General features: G+C 43.6%; 1 protein-coding gene across 1 annotated transcript in view; it reads right to left on the minus strand.

Annotated features, from left to right (window-relative positions):
* MYO18B (myosin XVIIIB) overlaps positions 1-14,958 on the minus strand; it is an 815,563-nt gene that overhangs the window by 78,395 nt on the left and 722,210 nt on the right. Inside the window, exons 41-42 of the mRNA XM_029619020.1 lie at positions 6,820-6,953; positions 2,494-2,535 (exon numbers count right to left, since the gene is read on the minus strand). Coding sequence (XP_029474880.1) covers positions 2,494-2,535; positions 6,820-6,953 — 176 coding nt within the window. The remainder of the gene's footprint in view (positions 1-2,493; positions 2,536-6,819; positions 6,954-14,958) is intronic.

Consider the following 14,958-nt stretch of genomic DNA (forward strand, 5'->3'; position numbering starts at 1 on the left):
GAAGGGAAAGCCAGGAATAGACCGGGGGAGTCCTTGGGCCTTATGGCCTACTACATCTGCCGGCCTATCTTACAGGGTGTTTCTGAAAAAAAGAAAGCTCCAGCTTTAAACTGGAACCTCTTATCAGGCATGCTAAATGTTTCTAGGTTAGGGGATACTCTTATAAGCATGGCATTGCCTCATGCATAATGGGATGCCATACTCACCCGTCAAGGATCACAACTCACTTTTCCACATTTAAGAACTAAAATACTGGCAGTATTTCCTCCTTCATCCCCTCCTCCTAGTCAGCTTTATAATTCCTAAAAATGTAACTCAATGTGCACCATAATACTGACAGCGATAAACATGAAGAGAAGGCTCGGTAAAACAGGGACTTTTATTAAATCTTGGATCGGCTTCCGCTTTGTTTTTTGGGACCACCATAAAGCTGAAATATTCTGCTCAAGAAAGATTTTGCTTTGCAGACCTGTATAATCCCCCCCTCCTCCCAAACCACCACCCCAATTTTATGTTGGGGAAAGAACACGATAGGGATCACTGTTAAAAAAAAAAAAAATCAATCAATAGTCCACACTCTAGGTGGTGTTTTCTAAACCAAAAGAAAGATTTTACCGATCCAAGTTAGAGGTTCAGCCTGCATGAGAATCCAAGACATAGGCTAGATTACAACAATCTCAGACAGGAGACAGCTCCTTGAATCTCAAGGCAGATACAATTCCTTAAGCAGCTTGAGTTTTAGTCAGAAACACTGGAGTCTCTCTCTATTCTCAAAAGGCCTCTGACAGTTCAGCCCCAAAAGAACTGCAGAGAATCCTCCTTTTGTTACCTACGTTGCTCACAAAGGGCAGGGCTTGACAGAACAAATCCTCTCCCTGTTGTCTAAGGGTAGATCCTCCCAGGTTGCCCGTTTGCCGCTTTCAGGAGAGAGAAATTTCCTCTTCTGCGGAAACAAGAGAGCGCCAGCCAAACGTATCTCCTTGGCTGCCTCTACCCAGCTCTCTCCAAGCTGTCTCCAGTCTCTCTCCTCCTCACCACTCCAGAATTCCCTCCTCCGCCTCCAGCCAGCGACTCACGGCTTCACCATTTCTAATGGTAGCCTACCGACCCACCCTCTGGATGAGCATCCCTGTCACGCCTACCAGCAATGCTCCTTTAATAACCTCCCACTGCTGGAACATTCTCCTTTGTCTCCTGTGGGGGCAGCCTAACCCTCTCTACACCCGTATAAAGGAAGCTTTAGTTTTAGAGGGTAATTTTCAAAGTATCCTCTGCAGGGAGAACAGTGATTAGCCTTTTACAAAATTGTAGGTGAACTTGCATGTCTATGTCCTCTTCGTGCGTAAGCATAGCTGGACTGAGTGAGGGCATTCCTGGGGCAGTGCTGGGGAGGGGTAAAGACTTACGTGCGTGCTTTTGGATTTTCAAACGTATGCATGTAAAATTTCAAGAACTATTTCCGCACACATAACAGCAGGTGTTATTATGTATGGCTGGTTTTGGTGGGATAATTTTCAAAGCAAACGTGTGTGCGCATAAGTTCACTTTGAAAATTGGTGTAACTTATAATGCATTTTTGCCATTTTTTACCCCCTTAATTGTTGACTTTAGTATTTATAGTTTGAAAAATAAAACACATACGTAAAAAATTGTAAGCGAAGGACATCTGCTTATCTGAAAGGTACTGTAGGTTTCCCAGCAGTGGAATTAGCTGCACCTCATACCAGTAATGAATGAGGCCCTTTTCTAGAGCTGCCTCCAACGCCTCCGGTTTTACAACTCAGCTCACTCTTCTCCTTTTAAACTCTTGGCGGGACGTTAGCAATCTTGAACTAAATTTGAATCCAGTTTAGCACTGAAAAGCTTCTGAGCTAGAAAGCAGCTCCCATTACAGCCTCCCTGCCATAAACATAGGGAGGGCGGTTCTCAAAGGTGTTTCCATGGGTGATGCGGTGTTTGAGAATTGCCTCCCCTCTCCGTACCTGTAATTATGCAGGAGGTGCTGATACTTTGATGCGCAGACAGCGGAGGGGGAGGAGTCAGACGCTGGGGAGGAGTCAGCATTTGCAGGCACAATATGATTTTGCTGGGAAAAGGGGCCCCACACGGAATCGCAGGTGGGGGTCTGACAGGGACTATTTCTGACCTGGTTTTCCTAGGACAGAGTCTGCAGACTTTACACTTTCTTTTGCACAGTTTAGCACTGTAAAATGCACACATGATGGAAAAAGAAATGCATTTAAAAGTTATCTTCAGCTGTTACTGTAAGAAAATGAAAAGTAAAAAATAAAAAAATGGATATGCTAACCAAGCAGCAACTGTAAAGTTCTCATTAAATTTCTCTCTGTTTATTGAAATGAGCACACACAAGCGCATGCTGGCCATATATTGGTATATGCAGAGTTCATGTCCTGTGGATAGCTATTTATCAATAATGTATTCTAGCATTATCCGAGAGCAGGAACCAGCCCGTTGCCTTCAGGCTCTGCTTACCTATCTCTTGTTGAGCAGAAGGATTCCACAGCTGTCCGGACACTAAAATGGGGACAATGAGATAATCAATCAGCGCATTTTGCAATGGACTGTGCCGCTGGTAAGCAGGGGGGGGAGTGCCAGCTGATTTCTGCACGGGGTCAGGGTGAGGGCACTGAGAGCCCACAGCGGAAGCGATAATTTTATTTTTACAAGCCGTTTCCCCCCAGAAATGGGCTTTTAGGAACTCGCCCGCCCGCTGTGCAGGGGACAGGGCCTTTGCGCCTGCACGTTTACCCGCAGGTCGGCATCGGGGGGGGGGCTTCACGTTTCCGTGCTGTGGAGGTGATTTTCAAAGGGGTTACATGTGGAAATGGAGCAGACTGTCTGAGCAATTTTCAAATGCCATTTATGCACATAAAAGGGCCAATTTTAAAAGAGCCGCGCTTGCATCCATGTGCGGGTGGGTTCCTGGCGCGCGCACGTGCAGGCGATCATTTTATAAAATGCGCTATTTGTGTGCGTATGCACTTACTCCTTAATTGGTGCGGACTGGGAGGGAATTTTCCCAACCTTAACCCTATCCTTCCTCCTGCTTCCCCTCTCCTCCCCGACCCCTAAACCTACCCTCGTTTTCCCCATTTGTTTTTGTTTTTAATTTAAATACTTCTGCTTGGGAGGATCAGTATGTATCTTCTGGCTGCCAGTGCGCGCGTCTCCGGGGCAGGGCCCAATGAGCTTTGTCCCGGCCTGCCCCGCCCCTTTTTGTTGGCCCGGCACTTCTGCATGTAACGGGGGTCACACGCATGGCCGGGCCTGTTCTAAAATGCACGTGGTGCGCGCAAGGCCCATTTTTTTTTACGCGTGCGGGACTTTTAAAACCAGGCCTTTAGCGCACTTACATGTGTATAACCTATGGACAATTCCATGGTATATAATATTGTAATAAAATGCAGTTACACATGTAAAACCCAGTTTTATATGTGTAAATCCTTTTGAAAATTACCCCCAATCTTTTTGTATTTTCATGTTAGGAGGCAACTTTCAAAAGGAGTTGCATGTAAAAATAGCATCTACAGTATCATGGCAATTTTCAAAAGCCCTATTAACAATTGTATGGCATATAACGTAACAATTTCCAAAAGCCTACTTACATGCGTAAAGTACTTTTATGCACATCAAACCCAGTTTTAAACATGAAAATTATTTTGAAAATTATCCCGTATTTATGAGATGTTTCTTGGGGGAAAAACTACCCACACGCAGTAGCAGATGTAAATCTGCATTGTTAGTTTTTCTGGGACACTTTTCAAAGTGAAAATATCTGTGTGCTTTCCTTTGAAAATGAGTTTAAACTCCATAGGGGGGAAAAAGTAGTGCGCTCAGACTCTGCACTTAGGTAGATAGATTTAAAATTAACCCCTAAATGTTCAACAGGGTGTGCTTGCTGTCCTGTATTGGTTCAAAGGAGCAAGGGGAAAGAAATGTACTATGGACAAACATTATTGGGGATGCGTGAACTTGTTGAACATTTTCACAAAGCTGGAAATATTTGGCAGGTTCAAAGCAGTTTGAATTTTTTTTTTTTTTTTTTAAGAAACCAGGAACAGATTGCTTAAAATTTGCTTATAATTTAAAAACTTCTGAAGTGGACTGTGGGCCTATGACAAATGTTCTGAAAAACCCAAAGCAATCTATTTTTTTAATTCATTCCAGATTTTCTGAAAGTTTTTTTTGAACTTTCCCCAAATCTGCTTGTAAAATTCCAATTTACCTCACCAGCAGCTTTGGGCCACTTGTGAAAAATACAGCCAACTTGTACCAGGCTTAAATCCATCCAGTTTGAGTAGGATTTTGAATTGTATGAATGTGTCTAAGCATTAATGCTGTGGCAAAGGCAAACTGAGACATTCATGTAGATATAGCGCCAGTCAGGAAGAGCATTACGGAGCCTGCAGCACTACATCAGATTTGCCAGGCGGTTGCTGTGCTCGTCCGATCGAGGTCAGTGGGCTCATCACAGGCAACTATGGCAACCATGGCGAATCCATGGGACCCCCATGGACTGCTCATCATGGCAAGTGCCATCTCATCTTTAAAAGTTAATTGCATGCATCCTGGACCAGCAGAGCATTTTTTTACACTGAAATAAGACACATTTTGTACAAAAAGTGTCAATATTTACAGCAAGAACAGAAGTTTCCAAGGTCACAGTCCATGTTAGCATTAGTACATCAGTATGGGAACCTGAGACATGAAAGTGCTCAGGTCAAAATTGTCGTTATACGTGCAAGAATCACATTTCTGTCTTTAATTTCATCAGTTCTACTACTTCCCATTTCTATAGCACTACAAGACTTATGCAACATATAATAATACATGCTCTGATGGCCTGGCATGCATTATTCACATGAAACACATTGGTATGAGATATCAACTGGCTTGCAATCTCAACCTGAGTAGAAAAAGTGAGTTCCTTAAAGTGGCAGAAAGAGGTTTGAACCCACGATTCCTGGAGTCATAGCTCTGAGTTGTATTTTGTTTTCCTTCACATTGTTGTGACCCTAAATCTAATTAAAATTGGAATTATTTAAATGGTTTTTTTAATCTCATCTTTTAGAAAACTGTCTTATACCTTATTGCTATTATTATTATTACTAGATTAGAATCATTTATTGCTGGCTATTTTTCACAAGATCTAACTACTCCTTTTCTGTTTATTATTCATCATCACCATACTCTGGGGCCTATGCACTAAAGTTTAATGAATATTTTCCTTTGGGCTGTAACTGAAAAAATGCCAATGGCCTAAGCAAAGACCTCCACCCATGAATAAAGCCCTCCCAGGGGTGTAGTGTTCCCTCCCTGAACCTTCCTGAGGTCTTCCATAGTATCCCTGGGGGCCTAATAGGGACAGGAGTGACACTGGCTGAAGTCATAGGAGTTTATCACGTACAGGGCCATATGCTACTATGACCCTGTACAGCGGGTCAAAGATCTTGTATGCTGTCAGTCGCTGCCAGCTGACTCAAGTGCTGAGGGAGTGCCTGAGGTCAGCTGGCAATGGCTAACACCATACACTACTTTTACTCTCTGTATAGGGGTCAAATTACATTTGTCAGCCAGCAACATTCTGAAAAATGGCAGATCGCAGCAAAAGTCATTCCTGTACCAGGGATACTATGGTAAGCCTCGCGGGATTCCTAAATTGGGGGGAGGGGAGAGCACTAGACCCCATTTTAGGGACTGTGCATGCCTACATCTTAGTCCCCACAAATCCAGCCAATTTTCAAGCAGCAAGTCCCCACAGAGTTTGTGTTTGAATATCAGCTAAAAGTATGTGCGCAAACTTACACAGTCTACAGCGATGGTGGAAAGTGTGTGCATCTCCCACGCACTTACATTATTTTTAAACGTTATTATATGTGTCTAGTTTTCTCCTATGCCTGTTATGCCCTCCTCCCTTCCCTGCCCACAGGAGCACCTCTTTACTGAGGCTAAACGTATGTGGGCTAGGAAACTAAGTGCATACTTTTAGCTGGCTGAAAATGCTCTTAGGAGGAGGTGGGCTTACTTTGATTAGTGGGATGTTTTATCTTTATTGCATATCTTGTTGTTTTTTATTTGGTGTTTATTGCTTTGGGCTTACCCAGGAAGGCAATTGATAAATGAAATGAAAAATACTTCTGAAATGAAATTCAACCATTCTACCTATGTAAACCCCTGTTTTTATTTTTATTTTTTTACCTGAGTAGTTTCTAACTAAAGCCTTTGAAGATGTACCCCCTAAATTTTCTGTGACGTGTTGGCAATGGAAAGATGCATTCATGCAAGCATCTCTAAACTGGCTGGTACATACTGTGTTGGAGCTCCTGGAAATTTTTTGCTGAACGGGTTATTTTACTTGGGAATAATAATTCATCCTCCACATACTCCAATGAGGATTAGATCCTGAAATAAATGCCCTTATTAAAAACAGAAAAGTGGGACAGCCGTCAGCTGACTGCTTATGTGGCCTGTATTTAGAGTCATGGTAGCATCCGGTTTAATGTCTCTGCTTACACAATAAGAACTGCTGAAAGAGTTCTGCTGGCGTAAACATAATAATCTGTTTAGTTTTCCTTTGCAGCAGCTTTGATTTGTGAGTCTACAACAATGCTTCAAATGTGCCATGGTTCAGCTCGCCGACGATGACACGTGGCCTTTAATCTTTTGCCTTTCACTATTCTCACGTCATGAATGGAACAATTCATATTTTTTCCCCCTGAATTTTACGCATGAACCTGAGGTTCGTTTCTCTGGTAGTTAATGTGCCTTTTAGGAAATTTTTGAAAAAAATAAGATTACCTTTCTGTATCACTCTCATCGCTCGATTCTACTTCTTCGAGGGCTGCCTGTAGATCAGCGATTCGCCTAATTGATGTTTCAAGATCTGCTTGTAATGTCTGTCGCACAGCTGACAGCTCATCCACCTGTTTTTCCTGAAGAAAAAGAAAGAGTGTTTGGAGTTCTAGCAGCCCTACTGAGCACCTCTGAAGAAGAGGCCTAGGTGGTCTTCATGTCTTACATCTGTTTTTGGACCAGTAAAGGGTATAATAACCTATAAAGATCTCATTGGAATGAAATAGTTATAAAAAAGAGAGCTGTAGTAAATCTGATACCAGAGCCAGTAATCATTCTCCCAAGGTACTGGATTGGCCCTTGGACAATGAAAACAGAAGTTTTCCGAGCAACTACCCAGCAGGTAGTAGGCTGCTTAGCCCCATCCTGTGAAGCCTGGATGCTGACCTGATCTGTCTGCCTTGCAAGCATACACAAAGGGGTACATTTTTAAAAAAATGCATGTGTATCCATGTGCACATGGTTCCTAGCGCACGCATTTATAAAATAGGATTCCGGGGCGCACATGTGTACCAGATTTTAATAGCCGCGTGCGCATGTGCAGGCGGGTGGCCTCTTCTGCATGCAGGGGGAGGGGTATTTTTTAATTTACGCATGGCAATGCGATTTCAGTTTTACCCAGATCCCTCCCAGTACGCTCCTAAATCTATCCTTCCTCCCTCTTCCCCTCTCCTCCCCGACCCCTTAAACTACCCCTACCTGTCCCAAGTTGTTTATTTTTTCTACTTACTGCTCCTCCGGAGCACCCGGACAACACCGCCTGGCTGTCCCCTTTCCGAGGGCCCAGCACTTCATCGCTTTTTGGGGGTTAAGCTCATGGCCGGAACCTTTAGAAAATGCGTGCGCAGGGCCTGTCCACGCGCTTATCTTTTAAAATTGGCCTGTTAGTGTATATTCTACCTTGAACTTCCTGACTCGCTGGTAAGTGTATTGCATAGCGCCTGCTATTGCTGGACTTGGCAGTTTCAACCCTCTTACTGCTCAACCAGCACCTGAACTGGCTCTGATCCTCAGAGAACCATCCTGGCCCCATGAACTGAGAAAAGCTGTGTTTGCATCTGGACCACGCTATGGGGTAGATTTTATAAATCTGCACCAGCGCGTACTTTTGTTCGCGCACCAGGCGCAAACGTATGCGGGATTTTAGTGGATACATGCATATCCATTAAAATCCAGGGTCGGCGCGCGCAAGGCTGTTCAAAATTGGCAGCCTGTGCACGCTGAGCCGCACAGCCTGCCTCCGTTCCCCCCGAGGCCGCTCCGAAATCGGACCGGCCTCAGAGGGAACTTTCCTTCCACCTCTCCCCACCTTCCCCTACCTAACCCACCCCCCAGCCCTAGCTAACCCCCCCTACCTCTTGTTGTGCAAGTTATGCCTGCTCGAAGCAGGCGTAACTTGCGCGCGCCGGGCCGGCCACCAGTGCGAGATTCCCAGACCCGGGAGCCGTTTCAGAGGCCTTGACCACACCCCCAAAATGCTCCCGGGCCGGAACCACGCCCGCAGCCCCGCCTCCAAATAACCCGCCGCCACGACATGCCCCCTCAGGAAAGCCCCGGGACTTACGCGTGTCCCGGGGCTTGCGCGCACCACCTTACCTACTCAACATAGGCTCGGCGCGCGCAGGGGTTACTTCGGCCAGGTTTTTGGGGGGTATGCGCGTATCTTACGTGCATACCCCTTTGAAAATCTGGCCCTATGTGTTGACACCAGTTGTTTGTGAATTCTGAAGCTATTAATGGATATACTTCCTGCAGGGCTTGGATTCCCACGGAGGCTGTGCATCCATGCACCGCTAGCCGATTTCCAAAGAGAAACTTGAAATTGTATTGTTTCCAAGCTATTTCTGTTTTATATCATTTTAAGGATGTTTTGTGTCTTATTATTTATTCTATGTTTATTTTAAATGATATTATGTATGTTACATTGAAACCCAACCTGAACCTGGGAGGGGCAGGATATACATACTTTTAAATAAATAAATAAATAGATAGATAAATAAATAGATAAATAAAACCGCTGCCGGCACACACGACACAGGTATAAAGTGCCTACATACATTGCACCTTTATGGGGGTGCAAGGTACGTTCCATAAAGTGCCTACAGAGAGCTTGCAAGCTCCATAGACTCCTTTATCCTGTGCCCATCCCTTTTTTTTTTTAATGTGGGTTCAAGCTCACCTACAGTGAACAGCATCCACACTTTCACCCATTTGCACTCATTTTTAAAGTGAAATATAGGGAGTTCCCTCCCCCTCTAACTCCACCCACACAAATTAGGCACATGCAAACCCCTTCCCAGAAATGTTTCCCCTCATGTAGGCATCCTCTGTGCATATTTGAACCTGCATATATTGTGGATAATTTTCTTAAAGCTCCACTGCAGCAGCCGAAAGGACTTTTAAAATCACCCTTGCAGTTTAGATTTGGTGACGCATTCTAGAAGTGCACAGATCCTATACCACTGGGGTATAATGTATGCCCAGGGGGGAGCCAGCGTTTCCTATGCTATAATATGGACTGTCTAGAAATCTTCAGGCATCTAAAAGTCTGCCTAATGGAAAACCACTGATGGCTCAAGTGGCAGTCTTTGTCAGCAGGCGTCTCCGGGCTTCATCTTAGTTGGCCACAACTATTAGAAGGTTGCCACTACTGTAAATCAAACTATGCCAGCGTCAACACAAGCAACAAGCCATGACTAAGACTCTTATTTACATTTGTCTAATGGGGGAAGGGGGGGGGGGGTGAAAGAGAGGGCTGGAATCTGGCTTTCCCCCCCCCAAGCATAATTCTTAACGTCTTGGGCATAAAAATTTGGTTCTGAATCCATAAAGAATTTTAAACATAGCTAGAAAGGAATTCATCAAACACTTTCTAAATTACCACACATAAGCCAAGTGCACACCACAAATTTAACTTGATTAAAGCTGCCATCTCGGCAGTGACAAGGTGAGAGATGACTTGTGGCGCAGACAGCGACAGGCCTCCAGTTGGAAGCCAGCAGACTGTCAGAGTAAATGATGTAAGTCCCAGTATCGCAGGGAATAGGACTGAAGTTCATAAAAATATGCAAAGAAATGGCTGAACTTAGAATGCATTAGAATCTCACACAGTAGACTTCAAAACAGTGGCTGGTGTTTAAAAAATATTTTTATTATTTGTAATAAGAAATGAATCAATTTAACATCAGCATTTGCATTTATGTATTTAATTGCATTCTAACATATGGTATACACAGCACTATATGTCAGAGGGCAACAATGGAAGCCCTTCCTGTAGGTAGTAGGTAATGGACTTTTGATTAGTACCCATCTACGTGGGTAAAGGTACCCACATATGACTGCAACATGAGTACTTTTACCTGCATATCTCTGGAGGTGTTTCCAGGACAGGATTAGGTCAGGGAAGGCACTGCATAGCTGGGGGAAGCAGGCACAAATTGTATGGGGCAATTTTTTCATGGGGCAATTATCAAAGAAAATTTACACAGGTAGTTTGATTTTCTACTCCTTAGGTACAAGAAAGTGTTCTGAATAATCTTTTATACTATTTTCTCAGACCCAGCTACTCCAGGATCAATTACTCCAGTGCTTAGTTCTGGATTAGATAATCTGGCTTCACTCCCTATTCTATTCCCACTGGGTATCTACCCAAGGAGTAAAGGAGGATTAGTTTCTTTCTGTAGTCAAATTTAATACACATGATGGGGAAAAAGTGTGTGTGTGTGGCCAAACGGCGCCATTTTTAAAAAGACGACACCAGGCCTGGAACCTTAGGTGGGCTGGGGAGATGACTCTTTCTGCTCCAAGAGGGCGAGGTTTGGAAATGGGGGCAGGGCTGCGGCCAGGAACTTGAAACTAATTTTTTCACTTTTTCAACTTAAGCCATCTTAAGGGATGGGGGAAGGCGGTTTTTACTCTACCAGGGGAAGGAGCACTCGGGTCCACATCATCCCCTTTATAAGTTTAGTGGCCATGGGATGTAGGTCCACCATCATGTGGTGCAGAAGAGGGGCTGTTTGGCTGAAGTATTTTTCATGGCAGTATTTTGCCGCCCGAGAAAACGCTGTGGAATTCACAAACCTGTGTTACTGAGTACCGCAGATTAGTAAATCCAATGGTATTGTCTTAATAAAGATACCCCTTAGATTGTAAGCCCTCTGGGGACGAGGAACTGCCCACTGTATCCTGAATAGAGCTTGCCTTGACTACCGATTAAAAAAAGCATTAACAGAGTCCAAATAAATAAAATGATTCCTCAACCTGGCAAAGTCTCATTTCCACTGGAGCTACAGAGAATTACAAAGCAGGGCAGAAGCACAAACAGCATAAGAATGGCAGGAGCAGCATGTCAGGCTGTTCAGCAAGCAAGGGTGCTCCGTCCAGCCAGTGAGATTGTAGGCCAAAGAGTGAGATTTTTCAGGCGCTGTATCTGGGGTATAAATCTGGACTCTCTTGGACTCTCTGTGGGCTGCTCCTTGTACCATGGAAGGAAGGTGGCATTGACCGTGCCGTGTTACAGTAAACACCGTCAGACCTTCTATGCTGAATAATTTGGAGAATATATCACTGACCTCCCTTCCAGCTCCCAGTCTCCTGCTGTCTCAGTTTCCTCTTTCTGCCTGTGTTTGGTTACGGGTACTTCTATGGTCTCCTCTTTTTCTCCATGTGCACTGTCTGCGTGTGGATCCAGACCAGGGCCAGTGCAAAGGTATTACATGTCTTAGATGGACCTTACAATCTTGCACCCTCCCCCAAGTGGCCCTCTCCACACATACTTAAACATTATGAATTTATAACAGATTTTACATGAAAAAGGACATTCAAAGTACAGTCTTCTGAGGTAAAAATTTCACTCTACATAGCATGTATATTATATTTACATGCACTACTGTACTGCCAACGAGAAAACTCTGCAAAAAAGACACCTGACCCCATACGACATTAAGCCTGTTATAATGTGTATTGGGTATGGGCTTGGCCCTCAAAAAACCAAGAATAAACAATTTCAATTTAGTAGAACTTCAATACCAAAACAGCACTAACTGCCAACATGCAAACGGTAACACTACCTATGAAAAGGCAACACTGCAAATATTTCACTAGGCCTTAAAACAGTAATACACCTCCTATTAAGGAAACAACAAGCCAAGCTGCTATATATCCCTTCACAGAAACTACATGAGAGCAGAATACCTCACCCCAGTCACAGGCAGAACAGATAGACCCTCACCAAATACAGAATAAAAAGACCATAAGGTATAAATATAAATGAAAAGCCAGACACTGTAATCAGTACGACAATGGAAAAACTAAAACATAAACATTTAGAACTATAAAACTTCAATCAACATACTAAGAGAGAATATTTAAAAACAGATGACAAATAAAACAAATTATTAATATATTAACATTTTTTAAAAAGTTCACAAAAATCAATAAAATTTCAAAATAGCAGACACCTCAAATAACACCCAATAATTAAAACTAATAAGGATAAAAGAAATTCCCCGTTCTCCATACTTGGGAACTTTTGATTTCCAGTCACCCTGAGATTATTGTGGATTAATTGGAGGAGGTAGGGGTGCACAAACTTTGCCCCCTCTCATTTACCCACACTAATACACATATGTTCATTTTCTTGCATATACATGCTCACACTCTCACATGCTCTAACAAGTTTCCTCTCACACGTACATACATGCACACACATTCTCTCTCTCTCTCCCCCTAGAATGTGCAGGCAGCAGCAGTCTTCTGCTTCGGCCCACATAATGTCTATGGCACACAGACATGGTCTCACACAAGTTCTCTCATATACACATACTGACATGATCTCTCTCTCACTTGTGTTCTAACATGCTGTCTTTCAGAAATGCTCTCGCATGCTCTCCCTTTCTTACACAGACGCATATGTGCTCTCTCTCTCTCTTCTCCCCAGAACAAGCATGCAACAGCAGCCTTCTCCTTGGGCCTGTGCAACATTTGTCTCACACTCAGGCATGTTCTCTCTCACACAAGCTATCTCTCTCACATAGACATATAAACTCTCACATGCTATTGCTCACACACACACACACATGCTCACGCTCTCCCTGGAAATTGCAGGGTGCAGGCAGCTGCAGCCTCTTTGACTTCATGGTCTAGCCAATGCAACCACTTTCTCTCAATCCACATGGGTCAAACCAATGCAACAGCCACACAAGAGTAGGGACTCAGCGGAGCACGGGCGGACTTGACACCCTCTGACCACCCTTGATCTCACAGCGTATCAGGGAAATACAGTGCAGCACAGCAATATAATTGATGATGCAGTGCTGCCTGCAGAGGCAGCTTGCTGGCAGGATAAGTTGGGATTCAAAAAGAAAAATAGTACAGCTGCTGAGACTCAGGGCACTGATCTTTAGACTCAGGCAGTGGGCCCTGTTATCAAGCAACCCAAAAGGATATCTCCTGTTCAACCCCTCATGTGTTCACAGGAAACCAACCTAACCAGTGAGGCAATGGCTTGGCCACCACTACCCTGTGTTCAGCTGTTTTTATGCAACGTAAAACTCAGTATGTGCTCCAACAAAAAATGTTGTGGGTAGGAAAGGAGAAAAGAAGCCATGGCATGAATAATTAAAGAATGAAACTGCAAAGTGCATAATACGCAGTATAAGCATTGCATGAAATTAGAGTTAACAGCATGATACACATTATTGATATTTTTTCTTCTTCTCTTTGCAATTTAAACATTGCACAGCAAGACATCTCCTTTAGACCCAGTTTACACATGCCAAGCAGCTCTCTTTTCATCTCTTGCTCCCTGGGGCATTATGAGAAGCACACTCTACATTCCCAAGGTGGAAGCCAGTGTGTGTGTGCTGGGTTAAAGGCTTTGCAGGATTGCTGCATGGTTTATCTGAATTCCAACAATCTTTGGGGGAGGCACTGTAATGCTTAGCAAATTCTGCACAGCTCAGTTGTCTCCTTTCCATTTATAAATCTATGGGATAGGGTAACCATACTGCCCCATGTTCAGAGGAGACAAGCAGAGAAAGCCCTGGAGTTCCCCATTGCATTGTCTGGCAATGTAGTTCTGATTTCCCCAGTTGCTTTATCTATGAAAAGTAGGAGTATTTTACCATGCATGCAGTGGATTAAAATTTAGTCTGGCTCAACATTTTACCCCTGGACATAGGGTGACCATATTGCTCCATCTACGGGCTTTATTCAGAAAGGACTTCTCGCTTAGGGAGACAAATCCTTATCAAATAAGATTCTGTGAATTCGAAGCTTTGGGGCAGGAAACAAACCAGGTCTCAAAACTGAAAAGAGTATTAAATTTAATATCGCATAAAACCTGTCAAACCAATTCTTCCACCCCAACATTCTCAAGATGATTTCCACATACAGACATAATCAAACAACCCACATCGATGCAAATTCTGCAGGTAATTTTTTTTCATCAGTAATCAAAGCAAAATCACATAGTTTTGCTTTGCTTATTGGTCCATGAAAAAGGCCCCACAGAGATTTGCACCTGCTTTGCACATTGGTGCTTCCCCTAACCTAACCCTGCCTGCGGGAACACTTCCAAACAATGCAGGTAAAATTAACACTTCTTGTTGAACAATGAACATAATCCTACCTGCAGGGAGGGTCATTTTCAAAGAGACGTCTGTGGATAAAACGGTGTTTTATGCACAAAAATGGCTTTTTGCAAAATTGCCTGCTAGTAAGCAAGTTAACCCATGCCTTCCCGGACTAAGCAGAGGAATTCCTGGAGGGCAGTCAGGGTGAGGCTTACATTTACCCACATACTTTTGGATTTGAGAAGAATGCATATTAATTTTCATTAAAAATGTGTGTGTGGACAATTTTAGCAGGTGCAACTTATGCAGAAGGTTTTGTGGAATAATTTTCAAATGCTTGTTAAGTCCATTTTGAAATCTGGTGTTGCTCATGCGTGCATTTGTTGACTTGTTATGGGTGATGTTACAAAATGATCCTCATAGAGGATGGGCAATTGTCAAAACGCACCATTCCCACAGGTCAATCGCTGTTTTACCCTGAGCAATGACTGATTATTGCCCTCTCCTTGTA

This window comes from Rhinatrema bivittatum, chromosome 11 (genome assembly GCF_901001135.1).
Source record: "Rhinatrema bivittatum chromosome 11, aRhiBiv1.1, whole genome shotgun sequence".
NCBI classification, from domain to species: Eukaryota; Metazoa; Chordata; class Amphibia; order Gymnophiona; family Rhinatrematidae; genus Rhinatrema; species Rhinatrema bivittatum.